The 22,305-nt window shown below is 38.6% G+C and overlaps 1 protein-coding gene across 7 annotated transcripts in view; it reads right to left on the bottom strand.

The window, feature by feature from the left end:
* LOC139468266 (calponin homology domain-containing protein DDB_G0272472-like) overlaps positions 1-22,305 on the bottom strand; it is a 91,754-nt gene that overhangs the window by 23,205 nt on the left and 46,244 nt on the right. For all 7 annotated transcript variants that reach the window (XR_011653676.1, XR_011653677.1, XR_011653679.1 and 4 more), the window contains exons 3-6: positions 17,983-19,986; positions 8,865-8,948; positions 5,843-5,929; positions 945-1,779 (exon numbers count right to left, since the gene is read on the bottom strand). Coding sequence is in view for 2 of the 7 variants with exons in the window: in XM_071250118.1 (XP_071106219.1) it covers positions 945-1,779; positions 5,843-5,929; positions 8,865-8,948; positions 17,983-19,954 (2,978 nt within the window). In the remaining 5 variants the exon portion in view is untranslated. The remainder of the gene's footprint in view (positions 1-944; positions 1,780-5,842; positions 5,930-8,864; positions 8,949-17,982; positions 19,987-22,305) is intronic.

The raw sequence follows: 22,305 nt of genomic DNA, 5'->3' as shown, positions 1-22,305 counted from the left end.
TCACATACAACTTACAGTTAAATATTCTTCGCTGAAAAAATTGTCTTTGATTCAAACCAGGGTATGAAAATCCAGTTACATCATCTCCATGCTAATAAAGCTGTATGGCACGGTTGATCCCATAACCAATTATGAATGAGATTAACTTTTGTCAGGTCTAAAATTTCCATCTTTCAAGAATCTGTACAGCGATGTTTGAGATCTTAGAAAACCCTTTACTGAAGCTATAGGTACATGGGGCTTCTAAAAGTCCATGTGTCTGATGACTTCTGGTCTAGGGTGAGTGAATTCAGTTTTACGCCACTCTAAGCAATATTATAACAAATAAAGCTATCAAAACAGGGATAATAAATGGGCCGCATCCCTTTTACCTATGTTCAGAATGAAACCTAGGCCATTGACACTTTGTTGTGATGTTCATTGAGTTGACAGGGCTACTACATACATATAAACAAGGGGCCTCCTGCCTCATGATAAACTGAAAACACAAGCCAGCTACAGATGTTGGAAAGTTAGACCGTGGTCGGCCTTTAGCCACTGAGCTACCCCACCACCCTCTGTTGTCTGGACACAAAATAGATTTCAGATCCGCCTAACAACAGCATTATCTTTTATTTGAGAATTTCATGGGTACAGTTTGAAAATTATCTCGGTTTCAGTCAGTAAAAGCATGTCTGTTTATATCACCTTTGGCTAAGGCCAATCTTGCATTCACTCAGCCCTTAATAAGCTTTTTGACTGATAGATCTCAATATGTAGATAAATTTTGAGTTAGATCTGAAATGAATTAAATATCTAGATAACATCAACAGTGTCCTCACTGAACATTCCAAAATATTACTGCGGAAATAAAACCTAACCCAGCTAAAAAATAAATAAATTTGATCTGTACTATTTATCAGTCACCAAAATAGATGACAAGCTAGCCTAGAGCTAGAGCTCACCTGGCAATGTTGGACTTCATGATGGTGGTGCCCTCCTCCGTGATGCTGGTGTCGTCCCCGACGCTGGTCTCCGAGGACTTTTCTATAGGTGAGGTCTCTTCAGGGGAGTCCCAGTAAGGCTGTAGAGTCAATGGTGGAGGTTTGCTGGACTTGGGTCTGGCGCCTTGACCGGCTCCACCAGTGGCTCCACCTGTTGGTGAGGTCTGGGGCTCGGATTTAACCGTTGCTGTTTCCTGAGCCTCTCGTGATTGCTGTAAGCTTCGCTTCTGAGCCTCCAGGTAGATGGCCGTGGAGATGTCATGTGACAACCCTTTCATCACCTCCCATTCATGAAGCTTCCGAGCGAAGTCTGCAGTGACCTTGTACTCTGCCATGGGGCTGATGATGGGGTTCCGGAAAGATGACTCATCCGACTGACTTAGCCTTCCCTTCATCTTCTCCAACTTGGCCTCCCGCTCTAACGCTCGGAGCCTTTCCTTCTCAAGCCTCATCTTCTCCTTCTCCAGCTTGACCTGCTCGCGTTCCACCTTCTGCAAGTCTCGCTCACGTTGTTTCTCCATCTTTTCCTTTTCCTTTTCTTCTCGGGACTTTTTACTTTTCTGACGTTCGTCTTTCCGACTCTTACTACCCTTCCTCTCTATCTCAGGACTTCCTTCTTTCGTTTCTCGGCGATATTTAATTCGCTCCCACTCCTGAAGTTTGCGACTGAAACTTTCAGTGATTCTTCGCTGGAGGTCGTCCACATTAACAGACGGACTGACGTCGGCTGGGGTGATGTCATCAACTGATTCCTCCCCAGAACTATCTCTACTGTGTGGTCGATGTGGGGACGTACCTGTAACAAAATGGAAAGTCAGAAAAATTGAAAACCGAATATAAATAGCCATAGTTGTGCTACTATGTGCAAAAGAGATTTTGTTCAATTATGTGAAATCCAGAAATATATGCTCAATCTAAGTGCCAATAGCAATGGCTACACCAGAAAAACACAATTCTTGAGTACACCCATAGTTCTGCCTTACAAGGGAGACTGCTTAACTTTCAATTATGCATTCATTTGCTTTTTTTCATTTGGTTTCTGGAGAAATTGTAAAAGACATTTTCCAGATAAACTATCTGTTTTCTCCAGGGTGGAGTACCTTAGAGATATACTTGGTTCTCTGATCAGAAAACATTAACACCGTTACTGCGATAGGACGAGGATGGGTTTTGTGTCTATCTTGCTTCTGTATTTCAAATCACACTCTTGAGCACCTGTTATCAGAGGAATTCCAAAAATGCTTCTTGGCAACTAGGAAGCTCTCAAGAGATCTTGAAAACAAGGTCGGAACACAACAACCCGAACTACAGCACATCCACTTGTAGGATTTACTTTTGTAACTACTGTATTTCCAAACTGTCATACTTTTTGCATTTCTTAAAATCAAAGGATAAAACACAACAATCAAAATTCCAAACACTGCTCCAGATTCCTTGAATCTACCTTGGATCTGCCTTGACACTACCTTGACTCTATCTTGAATCTGCCTTGACACTACCTTGAATCTGCCATGAATCACAAAATATCAATTCAATTCAATCCACAGGCTGGAAAATATTCTGGGTTCTCCCACAGACCACAGTGTACAAAATGATAATGTCAGTCCACGGGGTTCCGACTCATCCCGAGAAACTTGCAACTGGCTGTAAATGCCTCAATGTCTGATTACTCCGTCCAATGGCAACCACACTTAGAAAACAAATATTTGAGATGTTTCCAGGAGCTAGATTGAAGGATGATGGCGATGCCTTGCACTTTGTTCCTTCCTCATTAACACACTGTGTTCTTATCTCCGACTGCCTCTCTACAATCTGTTTCCAGTTCACAGACACACCAAGCTTACTCTCCACCCAAGACAAGTCTACACGGTCGCGTGTGCACCTCTTATAAACATTGCCTATTTCCATGTCCAACGTTACGCTATACCCTACAGTAAATCAACTTACCCAACCTCCAAATGTTGTTTCTGAATGCATACCTGCACCTGTGTTTAAAGTCTTAATTAAGAACACGTACATATATCTTAATTAAATCACATGGTCTTCAACCATAAACATGTTTATTATTTCCGTCAGTTTGAATACCTGCCAGATATGATAGTGAGGAAGGGATATAACTATGACTGAATAGTTTATAAGCTTCACCATCGTAAACTGTAAATAAACTCCTTACAGCGATTTAACATTTATGCCACGTAGTTCCTGTTGAAAGGTTTATTGGTTACACAACAACAGCAAGGAAGACCTCAAAACACTGCGTTGTGAAGTTTTCACAAACAAGTCAAGGTCATTAACTGAAGGTCAATGAAACGCAGCCAACTGGAGATTGCGAAAGAAATTATACAGCAATGTACATGATAAAAAAGATATGCAAGTGTCCCTTTTGAACGTGATTAGATAATTAATAACAGACATTTCCTGACTGGCTTGATAAAATACCAACTCATAAGGATGGCTGCCAAGAAAGTTTGTGAGGATCATGTACCCTTGCACCATTATTGTGGAATTTCAGCATTTAATTTCATCAAAACAAATTTACAACATAAAGTCTGTCTAGCTGTATATTTTAAATCAGAAATAATGAAAATAAAATTTTAGAAGAGAGAAATAAATTGTGTAATAAAAGATTTCGCAGACCATATATTAGTCTAAGACCGGTGAAGTCGACACCTTTACTTAACCAACAAAGACACCAATGAACGAAAAAATGACTGTTTTACCTGTCGGGAAAAGCAAATCAATAAAAGTTTTTATTTTCAACCAAATAAACTTCACGATATGAGGCTGCACTTGAACGCATCCAGATGAGCGTCTGTGAGCACAATACCAAATTGATGTGTTTTTGGCAAGCACGGAGGGAGCTGGCTGTTAATTGGCTGCCGTGATGACCAGCTAAGATTGGTACGGAGCAAGTCAATCTCCGTTATTGTTCGTATGGCAGAGTCTTCAAAGATGTTGCAACGTGGTTCATTGAGTAAAGAGTTCATAATGTGTGAGAATAGATCTTGCAGGATAGGTCTAATTATTGTTGGGGTTTCACATGCACCTAGTCATCACTCACATTAGCTGTATTTACAGCTCTCAATTTTAATACGTATTGGAATCAAATGTAGCTTAACTCATCCTTACTGAAAACGTTGGATTAATAATCTAAAATAACGTAGCTTCTATTAGATTATTGACAAATCATCAAGTTATTGAAAGTTACATATTTACTTTTTCAAGTTATTAATTGATTCATAACTATTTCATCATATGAAACAAAAAATCGTAAATCGACCATAAACGCCCTACACATTTATTCCCCAGCTACCAGTATTGATTGAAAGAGGAATAAATTTCAAAGCAGTTTCCCTGGTGTATTTCAATAACCTAATCTTAGAAGAATGTCTTTGAAATATATAACTGACCCAAATCAGTGAATTCATTTATCAATCGATTTAAGTGTTTATTTTAAGAATGAACCTGCTATCATTTTCCAAATGCACAATAAAAAATTCTAAATTCTGTATTTGATAGACATGAGGCTTTTAAACATCTATCTGGATTATTGTTTCAAAACGTTATTTTTAGAAAAAATAATCTTAAATTAAACTAAAAATATTTGTTTAATTTGTTATGTTGACTCTGGCCTCATGACCATGAAAATATGTAACACAAAATCTTAAATTTGTCAAGAAAATCTGTAACACAAAATTTTAAATTTGTGGGGCCTAATGAATAAATATTGAGGCGGCGGGTAGCTCACACAGGAGACCTGGGTTCGATTCCCGACATGGGTACAAAATGTGAATCCCATTTCTGGTGTCCCATGCCGTGATATTGCTGGAAAATTGCTAAAAGCGGCATAAAACCATACTCACTCACTCACTGATTGCTCACTCACTCACTCACAGATTGCTCAATCAGGCCACAATAAGGACTGGATGTCCTAGCTGTGTTACACCGACATTCACAACCATTATTACTGAGTCAAACAGATAGTTGCTCGTGGAACTTTGGTATCTTTTCCCTCTGGCTGAAATCTCTCTGACGTTGGCACCTAATCTCCCTATCTTGCGGAGCCTGTATCTCATGTTTACCAATTGGCGTCATTACCCTTATGATATTAACTGTCAAAGCCTGCATAGATGAATGATGTGATCTTGTGGCCTATCGGTAGGCATAAAAGAATAGATCTCATTCCTATGCATAAACATCAAACATTGATAACAGTATGACTCTCATTGCAGTTAATGTTGAGACTTAAACTTGATGGAAGTGTATCTTAACAACACTGAGGCAAAGAATTATTAAAGAATGAAATCAATTTTACGAACTGTGTTATTTTAAGATTTCTTTCGGGTGGAATTTTAATGTCAAATCAGCCAATAACAAATAGAACTTCTTTAACTGCTTCCAACAACAACAACAACAATAATGATGATAATAATAATAATAATAATAATAATAATAATAATAATAATAATAATAATAATAATAATAATAATAAGTGACAAAACCCTTCCCATATTCACAAAAAATCTTGATTGTACTTTTCCGACTATATCCACGAGCACCTTAAGGTAGTACTCTTTTTTCAACTAAACAAACCCAACCCAACAAATCCTCTCTAGGCCTATACATGATGTTTCAATAATTTTTACTTTAGCTGCAATTGTTTTTTTTAGATATAAATTTGTCGGTAAACATATACAGAAAAAAGGGTACAAATTGTTTTTCGTAAAATTGAATGAAGACTACAAGCTTAAGTTTTGCAAGTAACCTACAAAACAGGCAGAAAATATAGATGCAAACAAGAAACATTTGTGATTGTGATAAAGTTGGCTTTTGTCATCACACATGAGGAAGCATCTTACCTCTAGCTTTGCTTCGGTCCGTAGCCGTGGAATCCTGAGATAAAAAGGAACTGTCTGGGCTTGTGACGTTGCTCTCCTCCATAACAGCTGTGAAGCAAGTACAACAATCACCACTCGTCATCGATACACCGTAAAATATAGTTCCTCATTTGAGCTACAACCTCATCATATACCCATTGCGCCCATCAACAACTTTCCATCTCTCTTTCTTATCACGCATTTGTCAGTAGAACTGTGGGTGTTTATAATGCCAGGGGAAAACTTTCACAAAACTGGCAAGTGTCCTTCAAAAGCAACCAGAGCAAGCACAATCTGCTTCGGAGGCCAAGAATTACCAAACACCTCAGCATTTGAAACAGGGTGAAATACAATCAGGACTTTAGGAAGCAATTTCCATCATCCAAACTTCTATTTCCTGTGAAAGAAGGGGAATTATACAGAGAATCGGGTAGTCCATTTTGCAGCTTCAGAGGCAGATGATACTCTGCCCAATTGGTTTTCAATTACTTAAGTCTAATCAGGTGCCGGGCTGAGCTAGCTCCACGATGCACCAGCATTTGTGGACATGGATTTCAGGGGACGATGTACGACAGAGCCGGTACTAAGCCTATCCTCGTGGCCACAAATCAATTCTCGCAAAATGTGGATTGTAATTTGGTGGCTGTGTGGGCCAATGATACTGCACTTAGACATAAGGCTTTCCACATTCAAACGTATTTAATGCCGATAAAAAATCCATTCTGTTATGAAAAGAGGGTATGGAAATAATCTGTGAGAGACGTTTCATCAGTGAATCCAATTGTATGGGAAAGTCTACACTGAAGGAGACATTTAATGATATCAGGGAGGAGAGTTTGGGGCGTAACGCAACTTTTATAGCCAGGTTACAGGTCACTGTTTCCCCGACAAACACTCCTCTGTAGCATCACTTGCTGTGGACAGTCAGGGTGATTGTGTTTCTCACATCGCCAGCTTTTCTGTATAGGAGAGAAATAAGTGACTTGTTCTGTCTCTTTAATGGTAACATTGAGTGTTTGATATTTTCTTTCTGATCTTTACACAAAAAAAATGTTTTTTAATGGTGATTTTTTGGTGTACCCTACTGCAACCTATGTTTGGTTTTTTTCTCATTTTTTATACTGTAAAGATTAAGGTATTGGTATTCACTGTACTTAGGTACTCATATTCATTGTATGGTTATTGATATTCACTGAACTAAAGTATTAGTATTCACTGTACCAAGGTATTGTATTCATTGTACTTAGGTATTTGTATTCAATGTACTGAGGTATTGGTATTCACTGTACTGAGGTATATATATTCACTGTACTGAGGTATTGGTATTCACTGTACTGAGGTATATATATTCACTGTACTGAGGTATTGGTATTCACTGTACTGAGGTATATATATTCACTGTACTGAGGTATTGGTATTCACTGTACTGAGGTATTGGTATTCAATGTACTGAGGTATTGGTATTCATTGTACTGAGGTATTGGTATTCACTGTTCTGAGGTATTGGTAATCATTGTAAGGGTATTGTATTTATTGTACTGAGGTATTGGTATTCATTGTAAGGGTATTGTATTCATTGTACTGAGGTATTGGTATTCACTGTTCTGAGGTATTGGTATTCATTGTAAGGGTATTGTATTCATTGTACTGAGGTATTGGTATTCATTGTAAGTGTATTGTATTCATTGTACTGAGGTATTGGTATTCATTGTAAGTGTATTGTATTCATTTTACGGAGGTATTGGTATTCATTGTACTGAGGTATTATATTCACTGAGGTATTGGTATTTATTGTACTGAGGTATTGCTATTCATTGTACTGATGTATTATATTCACTGAGGTATTGGTATTCATTGTAAGAGTATTATATTCACTGTACTGAGGTATTGGTATTCACCATACAATGGTATTGGTGTTCCAGGATTGGTGTCACCCCGTTGTTTTAAGTCCGGGTGATTCCCACTGTCCTAGGGCTCCAATACATCAGGGGTTCCAGTGACATTTCAATGTTAAAAAAGTGTTGTTGTTTTCCAGAAGAAAATGTCAATCACACTTACTTCTGATTTACTTAACTTCAAACAGAATTAAACTTCTTGATGTCTGTAACCTATAATGCAGGCCTCAATAGATATCAATATATATCTAGAGCAGTTCTGATTAAACTGCCAACTTCCTGACCAAAAGTCAAAGACAATATATTTTTGTACAGTTCCTCAATGCGTCCAATAAGACAATATATTCATTTTTTCCCAATGCCTCTATATTCTATTACATTTCCTGGATGTCTCAGAAAAATCAATAAGAACCTTCCCCTGTGAATCTTAAATAACCACAGCAAAGAAAAGCGAAATTGTTGACATCAAACTTGCATTCATCGCCTTTCCAAAACTTCACAGCCAACATACAAATGATTCTCTCAACAGTGATGTAGTCGACCATGGTGTGCTCGGTGTCACAGGCATTGATGGATAGTTCCCTAGGGGGTGGAATGTCCTGGGGCGAGGTTCTCGGCACCACAGGTCCAGAACCGTCTCAATCACTGAGGAATGAGGATCAGGTTCTTACAAGGTTGGTTGGTTTGTTGTTTAAAGCTGCACTCAGCAATATTCCAGCTATGTGATGGCGGTCTGTAAATGATCGAATCTGGACCAGACAATCCAGTGATTAATGTCATGAGCATCGATCCACACAATTGGGATACGATGACATGCATTAACCAAGTCAGCGAGCCTGACCACCCGATCCTGTTAGTCGCTTCTTACGACAAGCATAGTCACCTTTTACAGCAAACATGGGTTGCTGAAGACCTATTCTACCCCAGATCCTCATGGGTCCGTTCTTACAAGGACTGAGCTTGATGTGTGAGTATCACTGTACCCAGACAGCATGAACCCGACACTCATACTCTCAACCATTGGTTTCTCCAGGCAAGAATAACTTACAGACAGTAATATTGTTAATCCTGCATAAAACAACATACATTCACTCACAGATGATGCATACCTTTCTGTGATGACAATGACTTCCTCGTCTTCAACGTCTCCCACTCCTGAAGTTTCTTAATGTACTCGTCGGAAACACCCGTAGCTGGAATAACAAGTATGCTATCAAAATAGGGATGAAATAAAACATTTAAACGAGAACCTCGTGTGATGCTGATGCTTCATGATACTCTTCCTAATGTAGCTGCAATATTGCTAAATACACCATAAAACCAAACACTCGCTCAATAGGCATCAGCAGGCCTTCTAAAAATATATCCCGAATACACTAATAAATTCATAATTAATATCCTTAATTCAATTGGACCACATGCACTTGTTCAGTATAATTACTCTGCCTGGCAACATGCTTTTACATGGGAAAGCCAAGTACTCTCCAGACTCAGGAGTTTATTTATGGAGTCCAAATTATTTTTCTTGAAAGGTATGATATCGGAAAACCATGGTAACATGCTGATAAAACCCTTCTGACTTTTACACAACCCTTATAAATGATGTCAGACAAATGTCATACTTCAAATGTAAACTGACCAGATTTATCATGCACTGCAGACATGCACTTCAGCTATTCAAAAACTCGTTTATCAAATATTTAGTTCAAATAAAGAACTATCTCAATAAAATTATTTGGCACATTACTTCTTTCAAAGACTTCCTCCAAAAATGGAATCCAGTTGATTTAAATTTTCTTTTATTTGCAAACACAATTTGTTCTGATTTAATTCTTTTGCAAAATTTACCATTTACTCTGTGTATAAAGTTCAAAATGTCATTTAAACATCTCTTTCTTAATATTAAATGAATCTAATTTTCTATACCTCATTTGCATGTTCAGTACATTTTATAAAGTGATAGAATCAATCAATGTTATTGGCATAGGTAACATTTTCAACTGCTTGAAATTTAACAAAAGTCTGGAATGCTAAAATGAAAATATAATCACTTGCATGCACCTTTTAAATAATAAATACTTAATGACAAACAGGTTATACAGTTAACAGACATTGACTGTATACCAGGATTTGAATGTTTTATGTAATATGCTCAAGCAGAATTTGTCTCTCAAACAGACCTTACAAAAAATATTAAGTCTACAATAATTTGTCAAATCTAGATTTCTTCAGTTTTTTATAAATGAAGAGATTCTCCTGGCTCCTTCCTATACACGTTAAAAGTCAATTTTCCAAAACATGTTTTAACCTATTGTTAGTCTACAGCAGAATAGGAAGAAAAAGACACAAATATATAACATACAATATTTGCCATATTAATCTTAGAAATAGTAACTGCAATAATGATATTCAATAATACCACATACTAAGCCCAAAAATGGACATCACAGTCTGTATATTATGTATATTAGAGGTGTTTTTTACAGAAAATGCAGGAGTACCTAGTAACTTTGATCAAATTTGTTTAGCTTCATCAATGTTAAAACTAGTTAGCTTCACCAAAGTGGTAAACGTCAGACCTGCATCACTTCGGGCTTTCCTCCCACCCCAAGCCGACACATTATAAGTTAACTGGAATATTGTTCAAAGCGACATTAAACCCAACTAACTCACTCACAAATCTAAGTTTGTTCTCACCCGCTCAATCGCTGACAATATAGTTATCTTGTGTACATTTAAATAAACTTTCTAAGCGTCCAGGGCACGTACTACAGCAAATACAGTACCCTTAAAACCGACCACTAAACATTTCTTCACAGACATCAACCATCAAAGAAGCATACTACCTTGTATCCTCAACTTACATCTCAACTCAAAGATTCTTGTTTGTTTACCACAATAATTAGTATCAGTATTGTGAATATCAGTATCCTGACTACAACGTGGCCATCAGGTGCAGGCAGCTGAAGTTAGTTAAAGGGGTACACCTTGTGCTAGTTAGGCTGGGATAGTTTGTTACATGCTTCTATTTTCAGTTACTATGAACATGTGCCTCCTGTAGTATGATACAACCTTTGCAACTTTGCAGCTCAATGGAGTATTGTTTCTATTGTAATTCCCAGCAAGTAAAGCATAACATAACTTTCCTAAACCAAGCCCATTTTTGTTTGTTTGTTTGTTGTTTAAAGCCACACACAACAATATTCCAGCTTTATCATGGCGGTCTGTAAATAATCTAGTCTGGACCAGACAATCCAGTGCATCGAAATATGCAATTGAAAATGATGACATGCATCAACCAAGTCAGCTAGCCTGACCACCTAATTCTGTTAGTCGCCTCTTGCAGCAAGCATGGGTTGCTGAAGACCTCTTCTAATCCGGATCTTCACGGGGGAGACAAGCATGGGTTGCTGAAGACCTATTCTCTACCCACATCTTCAATGGTCACCATCCCAAATTTATTTTGTTTCAAGTGAGCCTCAGGGCATTCACAAAGATATTTGTATGTGCCCTTTGGAATTTGAGTGTGCCAACCAATTTTTGTTGGTTTGTTGTTTAACGCTACACTCAGCAATAGTCCAGCTATATGACAGTGGTCTGTAAATAATCAAGTCTGGACCAGACAATACAGCATGAGCATCTATCCACACAATTGGAATATAATGACATGCATAAAGCAAGTCAGTGAGTCTAACCACCAGATCCCGTTAGTCGCCTCTTACTTCAAGCATAGTTGCCTACTTAAGGCAAGCATGGGTTGCTGAAGATCAATTCTAACCCAGATCTTCACAGGTTGTGCCAACAAGAAGAATACTTTTGATCCATCTTCAAACTTGGTTTTGTCATTTATCCTGAAATGGGTTTCACATTGTACCCATGTGGGGAATCGATCACAGGTCTTTGTCGCGACATGTGAACATTTGAACCACTGAGCTAACCCACTGCCCCATGAACTAGATAATAAACAGTTTAATAAAATGAATAGTACATATAGTTTGCCCCTTCCATTCAGTTGAAATTGATGACATCCTATTCCACTTCTCAATCCCCAGGTTTATTTGATGAATGATACTGTGCATTAAGCATATTCATCCGTTCGCTGTATATGTAGGTCCAGATTACTTTTGAAAAGACCATTCATCACTGTCTCCGTATAATACACATCATCACTAAATAAACTTGGCCAGTGAGATGATAGTGAAGACACTCAAATGATTCAAATATATTTTCAATGTCAAGTCTAGACAATAACACACTGAAACCTGTTTCCATTCAAAGAAGAGTGTATTATTTAATCTTCTTAGTTGCTGGATCTTGTTCTAACCAAAGACACCACTGGCTGTCCAACTAATAAAAAGTTCTTCAAAATTGATGCCCTGGTAAGAGCGTGATGCTTCTTCTATTTCAACCGTAAAATGGAAACTGTCATTTCACTAAAACGCCTGCTTGAAAGCAGTAGTGCATGGGGTATTCCTCCTGACAGGGTGATGATGTGCGTTTCAACGTTGAGGATGTCAAATTTCTGTCCTGAGGTTCCACAGCTGGGCACCAGTGTCAAAATGTTTAATGAAGCAACACTTTGATAAAACCACATCGATTTTTCATAAACACACAAGTGACATACTTGAATCAGGGGAAAAAAAACTCAACTGAACTAAACACTTCAGGTCTTAACAGATCTGAAGAATCAAGGGTCTTTGTCTTCTTGTCTGGTATGAGGTTACGGATGGGTTTTTTTCTTGAATGGTTCTCTGTTTGGGGAAATATTCCAGTTTTTGATTAAAGAGCCTACGCTTTACACTCAGTGGTCGGTTTGACAAAGCATATAATGCTCTCAGGAAGGAAAGTCATCTTGTATTTCAAAGGAAGAAGATACAATTATTCATAAATACTTCATTAATAATGATTGATCCTGATCAGAATACAACCCTACACTTGCGATTCTTAAAACAGAACCTAGATATGCCTCACCTTGCCATTCTTTGAGAGATGGTCTATCTTATTGCATGAATAGCTGTGTAATATTTATTCATGATGCAGTCATAATATTCCGGCACATTAGTAACAATGAAATAACAATTAATTCAATATGCCACAGCCTTTGAACTTAAGCAAACCATCTGGTATATGATAGATGTATTGGCCATTTTCCCTTATAAATATCCTCAGATTAGTAAGTGTTTGTTTGTTTGATGTTAAACGCCATACTCAGCAGTAAATAAGCCATATGATGCTGGTCTGTGAATATTCATTGAGGGAGTGTGTGAGTTGGGTTTAACGCCGCTTTTAACATTATTCCAGTTATATCACGGCGTGTCAGCTTAATGTGGGAGGAAAGCCCGAAGTGATGCAGCTCTCAGATGTTAACCACTTCGGTGAAACCTACGAGCAAGGGTATGGTGCTGACAAACCTAGAAACATAATCGGGGCGAACCAGGATTCGAACCCACAATCATAGGTTTCTGGCATGCCCAAGGGACGCAACTCTACATGGCGAATTGTGGTGCCTTAGACGACTGGGCCACCTGTGTCCCCCTGGTTTTATGACATCCCATCTAGTGTAAGAAACTCATGTTCAAAGCAAGATGACTTCAAATATGCATTGCCGGTTTAATGACTTCACTTCAGTTTTGAGAAACCACATCATGAAGAACTTCTGTAAAACAGTGATTACCATGCTAAACTAGTTCACTAAAAAGTTATAGGCACTTCCTGTTTGATGGCCTTGACTTTCAATTTCAGCCAATCCCATGGCAAATGTACATCAAGAATCAGCTTCATCTTATAAAGATCACTCACAATCTTTCAGACTGCAGCCCCACCCTAAGGATGCCATGAGCTAAGTTTCTTTGACAACAAAGTGGTTAGTCTCTGAATGGCATTCAGAAGTGATACAGAGAGAGAATTTATGGATGTATGGGTAACTTTTCGGAGATTATGCTCACTCCTCCCTCATGTGAATGAAAAGGATGAAGGAGTAAGCTTATACTCCGAAACGTTGTGTTCCTCAAAAAACAAACTTGACATCCATAAATTTTCTCTCTAGCAAAGCGACTCACAAGTTTTAGTTAAAACCAACCTTCAGTGTGACCTTGACCCTTGACATAACTGATCAATATTTCAAAATAAAAATCTTCCACAGCAATAAAAAAACATTGCTTGGTTTAAAACAAAACAAAGTTGTGTGGTGGTCAAATTCTGACCAAACCCTAAAACACCATATTTTTATCAATCACAGATCAATTAAATTGGATTCAGAGTAACTGCCATGGCTTCTGAAGAGATATTTATGCTAAGGGGCTGACCGTTTGATATGCTGGGTAGGGCATGAAATAATGTATTGAGACCAGATATTTTTTCAGGTACAGCTGCAAAACAAGACATCTTTTTAATTAAAACTATGAGCCAAAATAAGTTTTCTAAACTCAAACTGCAACAATGTAATTTTTGTGGCAGACAATTTTTTTTTTTTTCAACAATATAAAAACATTACTATTTTTGACAAGAATTTTCAAGGACAATATATTATTTTTCAAAAAGATCCCAGGCCTAGAACATCAAATGGTCGGTCCCTAATAGTTATTAGAGGAATACCTTTTTCAATTTCTAAATCCTGCGACTATGTTTAAAATAATGACATGCATTATACATATGTTCCATGACTGATGTGGTTGTCCAGTTTACTTGTGAAAAAGTACATCACAAGATATCTTTGCAAATAAAACATGATTTCTAAGTGTGCCCTTATCTTAACCATGTCAATTGGCAGTCGCTTACAAGAAGTTTCTAACCCTGACACCACTGGGCTAGTTACACCTAGTTATTGCAGTTGTACGTGGGAAAACGTAAGTTCACTTTCCACGGAATACAAGAATAATACTTTTCAGATTTTATGTAGTTTTACAATTTTTATAAAATGTCTTGCCATAAGGTGAGGTGAAATGGGACTTAACGTCACGACCAAGATTATTTCGCTCACATAATAAGTATGTGGCTGATTCTACTAATCCGGACTTATGCCGATTTTAAAGTGTCAGCCTTTTGAGATACAGTGCAGCAGGTTTAACATGGATACCCTACTCAGACACATCATACTCGGAGCCAGCCTGTCCGTGGTTTATCCACTAATGCTGAATGGTAACAACAAGTACCATCTTAATGTCTTTTGATTGAAGTGGACTGGGGATCGAACAGCTAACCTTCCACTCTCCAGGCAGACGCTCTATCCACTACATCATGGAGGTGGTTTCACCAGCAGGAAGAGGGGAACAGGTAAGTAGTAGGTCCCACGGTAGCCGGTCTACACAACAGTCAGATGTCTCCACTTCCTGATGTTTTTTTAGCATGGTGGTCAATTTTCTGCCTCACAAAAAAGCAGTTATCCATGCCTAGTTTGCTTTTAATGAGGATTCATCACACTTTGTCTTTGATGTTCGTAAAGTTCTTCCAAGAAACACCTGTGATACAAATCTGCTATAGATTTTGTAAATTGAACACAACCCCCATTTGTCACAGCCCTTCATAAATACTGGGTACCTATCACACTGGGAACAATGCATACCCCACCTTCACTGCTGGGAAATGCAATAGCACTGAAGGAAATGGTTAAACAGGATTTTTACTTCAAATATTTTCAAACAGTCAGCATTAAATCAAATAACTTGAAGTGTACAAAAATCGTTAACAAGGTTGTTACTTCCATTTGAGAGACTGTATGATGAGGCCGATATGACGTTACCATATCCCCACCCAAAATGGTATGGGTTTTGCAATACAAGATGGCCGCCCCCACGAAAACACCATCACTTTTTGTTTTCAATCTGGAATCCTTATCAAAAGTTCATTTTTGATTAGCATACATAAAGCATACATATTTGAAGGTAAGAAATTGGTATGCAGGTTTAAATAAAATTTGATGATTTATCACCAATCTGATATGTATAAGTGCCTTTTAAAACCTACGGTGCACATCAGCAGACTTTTTTATCAGGATGAGCCACAGCCTCAAGTAGTGATACAGAACAACTAATAATAATCATAAATGGTTGAGGGGATATAGTAAACACAGCTATCATGGTAAACTGTACAGAACCCTATATTTCTTTATTCATAGCTGATAATTAGATACAGTACAAATCCACCTTTTACCAAAAAAATCACATGAACCAAAAATCAACTTATAGTGTCCTTATATCCAATTTTTCGAACATATCATAAACATGCAATATAAATAGTGTGTTAATTATTTACAATCTTCATTACTCTCCTTAAGAAATTGGTTATTTTAATGAAAACCAGTAATATACAGTACATACACATTATAACCGAATCACTTCTTTGAATTAACACTCATATGAAACCAATGCCAAATGGTGGATTAATTTAATACAAACCTTTCAAATCAAACTCATAAGCATGTGTAAGAAGTGAATAATTTTCCACTAAATATTCCCTCATATAAAAGTAATTCTACATGGTGGACTAGTTCCCCAGCTATACACCTGATGTATGGCATGCCAGCTTTGCAATGCCTATCGGCCATCACTTTGATAAATTTCCACTTTAGATTACAGAACTGCACTCAAGTCCCCAGCACGCTTCTTCCCTTAAAGAATACACATCCTCCTATATGCTTCATTGAAAATTGATCAGACACATCCCATTTCAAGCTTCTTTGAACATCCCAAAGCTGTAGGCGAAATCTGCATCAAAGATCCTCATGGCTTTAGAGACATGAGATTGCGACACCACTTTGTTCTCTGCAGAACTGTTTGGTTTCCAGGAAGTGAGGGACTTTCTATACCAGGATATATTGAATAGGGAAGGGTACATTTCTACCGGAATGAGAAAATAGCAATTTCATCTGATACTTCCTATAATAACTTTCAACAAGTATAGGCTCCGACATTTTGTCAGGTTGAGAGTGTCTTTGTACAATGGTTAGGAGCGTCTGGATATTGATTCTGGAAATGCTGGCACTTCACAAGGAGAATTAAATGGGTATGTTATTATCAAATAACATGGGAAAAGTCACCACAGGCTTTGATTTCATGAAGTATAATTTCTTACTGGAATAGAATAATAATTACGGAACACTTTCTGTACAAGGTTCTAATGAACTGAAGAAGCAGCTTCATTCATCTAATTTCGTTTCCATAAATCTGGACATACATCTTTTAATGCCAATGTTTTAGCTTCTCAACCGTAAGTCAAGGATGAACTACTTAAAGTGTCTCCACATTGCACAGAAAATTAACCAATATGGCCAAACAAGTTTCATTTTTTTTTTACAGATTAAAATGCATAGCATTACAGACAATGTACTAGTGAACCTAAATGGACTTCCAGTCTGATGATATTCCTAGTAGTCTGACCGTCTGAGTAAAGACATGGCGACTTTAAAACAGAAAGTCACCATGCCGTTAGCTGTCATATTAAGGTTTAAAACAGAAAGTTGGCATGCCGAAGCTACTTTAATAAGATTTAAAGCATAAAGTCCCATGCCTCCAGCTTGCTTCATGAGAAAGTTATATGCACTTCTAGTTTAATGACATCACTTCAGGTTTGGGAAAACGTGATTAGAAAAAAGATATATAGAGGATATTATATGAGTGTTCATGTCATACTATGTTTATGACATGAGTGACTTAATTCCAGTATTTCCAGAGCGAGAGAAATACTGGAAATAAGGCATGAGTATCATGAATATTCCAGAGGATCGAACATGTAACCTTTGTATCTGTAGCCAAGTAAGTGTACAACCAGGCTACAGAGGTGCTGATAAATCACAATGCTTTTAAGAATGTCTTTTTCAAGTACCCGTATGCCAGCAAAAGATATTTTACACCCGTTTCCAAAGGTTCATGGAAAGTATGTTTGAGACATAAAAATGTAGATAAATGTTGTTTTAAGTTTCTTTTTTCAATTTATAAGTTAGGTAAACCACTTACCATCAGGTTTTTATGAGATTTAAAACCCTCATCCTTGGGATAACACCTTGGGGCTGATGTCCCTCAGTTTTTATCCCTGGGATTCGAATTTTAAATCTTATAAAAACCCTCTGACATGTTTTTAGCCACACATAAAATGTAATGATACAAACTAAACGGATGAAATGACAAATTAACAAACCCGAAAACAACATGTTTTGTTCTGGCTAGACCTACTAATAGCAACCACATGCTTTAAGTGAATATTCTTTATCCAAAACTTATATGAAATCCTTACCAAGCAACGCTGCCATGTCTCCTGGACTTCCTGAGGGCAGAGAGGGTCTGGTGGGCGACGTCTTCCCCACGCCGAGGGTAGGTGGGGACTCACTACAGCTCTTGGAGCCACGTTGCCGAATCGCTATGGGGGACGTGCGTGGGGTTGACCGACTCATCACACCCTCTCCGAACTGGTCACTACGTAAATGTTCGTCAAGTGCTTCCGCGTCTGCTTCGGAACACTCGCTCACATCTAAGTCGCCTTTTTTCTTTTTCTTTAAACTATCTTTCCTAGTATGAATCATATCTTTCACCCTTCCCCAGGGTGTTTTATGTAACTTCTTAGAGTCTCTATCACTAGATTTAGTTGTGGAAGCATCATCATCCTTGAGTGTGGAGTCTGATTCTGTACCTTTGTAGCTCGAGGAGCGACGTAGTCGCCCTGCATCCGTGGCGTCCATGTCCTCATCCTGACTCTCACCAAGAGTCGGACTTGACTGACGCCGCGGAAGTGGGATGACTTTCAGAAATTGCTCCCCTTCTTTCACACTCTTAAGTTCTATAATGGTGGTTACTTCTTCACTCATCTGAGATGCTCCACTTTCTTTGCGACTTTCATGTTGGTCGATCCAATCTTGTGGACCCATCCAGATATCGGTTGTAAGATCAAGTTCCCGATCTTCGGTCTGATTGGGAGATTTGCTTGGACTCGGGGGTTCAGCAGAGGATGTGGATGTCCGCGGATGTCCATCCACATCCAGACTGCTACTCACCCCTGAGTCCAAGGATCTGCCATCCATGACCCGATGGCTCGGGGGACTGAGTTCTTGTGGCGAGCCCACAGAGTGATATCTCACATGAGTTCCTTTTCCAAATTTAAAGCTAAAACCTAAATCTTCATATAGTTTTTGCCCTGTTAAAACTTTCTTAACTCTTGCCCATTTGGAACTCTTTGAGGATTTTGACTTTTGAGATTTGTGCCCAAAAAATCCTCTTGTGCCTTCTTTGCCACTTTTTGATTTGGTCAAGCCTCCTTTTCGATGACCATGTTCATCTCTTGTTTCATCCATGATCTCTGATGAAACATCTAAAGACCCTGTTGAAAAACTCCGCTTTTTTAGTGTCCCAGGTTTGGGTCTCTTAGGACTCTGATCAGATGATGATTCTCCATAGTCCATACTAGCGGCATCCTCAGCACTGGGCAGGCGGGGCCTGGATCTGTGGCCTCCACCTGAATCTTTTGACTCGGGATCAGTATTAGATTTCCTCAATTTCGGCTTAGCCTTTGAAGGTAATGAGCTATACCCAATGGGTAAGGCTTCATCTCCGAGTGATGTCTTGGCTTGGAGCAGGTGCTTGGTGCTCTCCAGGTAGGCACACTTCTTCTTGAGATGTGTGTTCTCGTCCCGAAGCTGTGCAAGCTGTTCCATCAGCCGGACCAGATTGTCCAGATGATCCAGTCCCACACTCTGCCGCAAGGTGCTGGGGCTGGGGGACCTCGTCTTCCGTGCTTTTGTCGGCAAGGCCTTAAACTGCTCTGTAAGTGATTTTTCTTGTTCTTCCAAAAATTCCATAACGTTTTCACTTGTTCTCTTTGGTGGCAGCTCCGCAAACTGCACTGTAAGCCTACTGCCAGGCTTTTCTGTTTCTTGTAATTCCTCCGTATGTCCGTTGGTTTCGGGCACACCCTGTTCTGATGTTTCTGTTGTTTCTGTTGTTTCTTCTTCCTCTCCCAGTGGACTTGTGCTTCCACCCACAGTTGATGTAGTAGTAGTTTCTGTTGTTGTTGTTGTTGTCGTTGTTGCTGGACCGGTAGTTTCGACAGTTTCATCTTCGGTTACGGTCACTATGCAGGGAACCGTGTCAGGGGGTTTAGTCATGGTAATGTTCTTCCGCTCTAGTTTGACAGCCGGTAGAACTTGGCGCTTTGTGTATTTCACGTCTACAACCAAATTATCATTATCTTTCCTGTAGGATGGCTCTTTTTCCATCTACTACTTGTACTGGTACTGCGAGCCTCAAACTGTAAAATAAATGAACTCGTGTTAGACAGCAAGAATGAAATTAAGTAAGTAAGGATAACAATTATGGATGAACAACTTCCTTATTATAATTAGGAGCAACATTTTGGTGTAGGTTCTAACACCTTTATCAAGCAAGCAAGAATGAAAATGATTTTCACAGAGACAAATTTTACGTGGGTGAGGGTGCTCTAGTGATCTGAGGCATTGCAATTCGCAGTAATAAGTAGTGTTCTGATCATGTGTTCTAGTGAGTGAGTGAGTGAGTGAGTGGGGTTTAACGCCACTTTTAACAGTATTCCAGTTATATCGCGTCTTGTCAGCTTAATGTGGGAGGAAAGCCCCAAGTGATGCAGGTCTCAGACGTTTACCAGTTCGGTGAAACCCACTAGCCACGGGTATGGTGCTGAGAAAAACCTAGAAACATAATTGGGGGGAACCGGGATTCGAACCCACAATCATAGGTTTCTGGTGCGCCCAAGGGACGCAACTCTGCACAGCGATTTGCAGTGCCTTAGACGACTGGGCTATACATCATGAACAACATGGGCTATACATCATGAACATGGGCTATACATCATGAACATGGGCTATACATCATGAACAACATGGGCTATACATCATGAACAACATGGGCTATACATCATGAACAACATGGGCTATACATCATGAACAACATGGGCTATACATCATGAACAACATGGGCTATACATCATGAACAACATGGGCCATACATCATGAACAACTTTGCACGGCGGTGCCTTAGATGACTGGGCCACCAGTGCCCCCTGACGTGTTCTGATTCAGACTCACCACAACTGGAATCCTTAAAGGGGTTTTCAGCAACCCCCTCCCCCTCCCCCCCCCCCCCCCTCATATTAATCGGTTTCACCACAGTGGTACAACCTGCATCACTTTGGGCTTTACTCCCACAGTAGCTGAAGTTTAGTTTGTTTGTTGTTTAACGCCACTCAATATATTCCAGCTATATGATGGCGGTCTCTAAATAATCGAGTCTGGACCAGACAATCTAGTGATTGACATCATGAGCATCGATCCACACAATTGGTGACAAATGATGACAAGAACCAAGTCAGCGAGTCTGACCACCCGATCCCGTTAGTCGCCTTGTACGACATGAAGTACTATCATACAACTCAAATACTGTCCAAAGTGGTGTAAGACCAAGTCATTCCAAATCTTATACAAACAGCTTGCAAAACATCTTATATTGTGATCTTTAACTGACGACTTTGGACAAAAATGAACATTAACATCAATGTTTGTATTTGTTTCACTTAATCATATTTTCAGACATGGACATAAATATCAATCTGTGATAGGATGACACGCATCAACCAAGTCAGTGAGTCTGACCACCTGATCCTGTTGATGACATGAAGATGCCCTAATTTGATCAACTCTTTATCAACATGCTTGTATCTCAAAGAACATATTTGAGTTATTTCCAATACTTGTCAATAGATTCCCTCAAATGACAAATAAACATCAGTTAAGATCTGTATGTAAGATACCTTTCCTTAAAGTCATGTTATACCTATACTGAAAAAGAAAATTCAAAAGATTTGATGAATGACATGAATGTAAAACTTGAGGTCCATGTGCTAGACTTGCAAAACAATCAGTATAATTCTATTGCATATTCACTACACTGATACAAATGCTGTAAAATTAAAAAACACCCACTGTGTTAATTCAAAATAAACTTGATATTGTTTTAGGGGTGGTGGGTAACCTAGTGGTTAAAGCGTTCTCTTGCCATCCTGAAGACCTGGGTTTGTTTCCCTACATGGGTACAATGTGTGAATCCCATTTCTGATATACCCCACAGTGATATTGCTGGAATTTTGCTAAAACCACATACTCACAGCACAAACTCACTAATATTGTTTACATACCAGGAGAAAATCATTAAAAAATATTCTTTTTAAATCAGAACATATTAATATAATTAATGAGGTAAGTACAAATAAAATGGCTCAATCAAAAGACACAATTAAAGACTTTTCCTGGTTGAAATAGTTCAAAATTAAACGTAAGAGTTGTACTCTAAAAAGGTAAATCATCTTGAAAAACAGTCACAGCTCTGAATTAGGAAGTAAAGGACGAAGAAAATGACCAACCGACCTGACCCATGGCTTCGTGTTGTTCACCTGACTCAGATAACCCACAACAATTCCGACACTGTTCAATAGATTGCCAACCTTTGACATCAAACAGCTGATAAGTACTTTAAACTTACAGGTATGCAGGTATACATTGGCTGGCATTGACATTTTCTCCTTATTTACACCTATTAC

This window comes from Haliotis cracherodii, unplaced genomic scaffold, assembly GCF_022045235.1.
Source record: "Haliotis cracherodii isolate W230 unplaced genomic scaffold, xgHalCrac1.p SCAF_2, whole genome shotgun sequence".
NCBI lineage: Eukaryota > Metazoa > Mollusca > Gastropoda > Lepetellida > Haliotidae > Haliotis > Haliotis cracherodii.
This window is presented reverse-complemented; position numbering and strand designations above follow the sequence as displayed.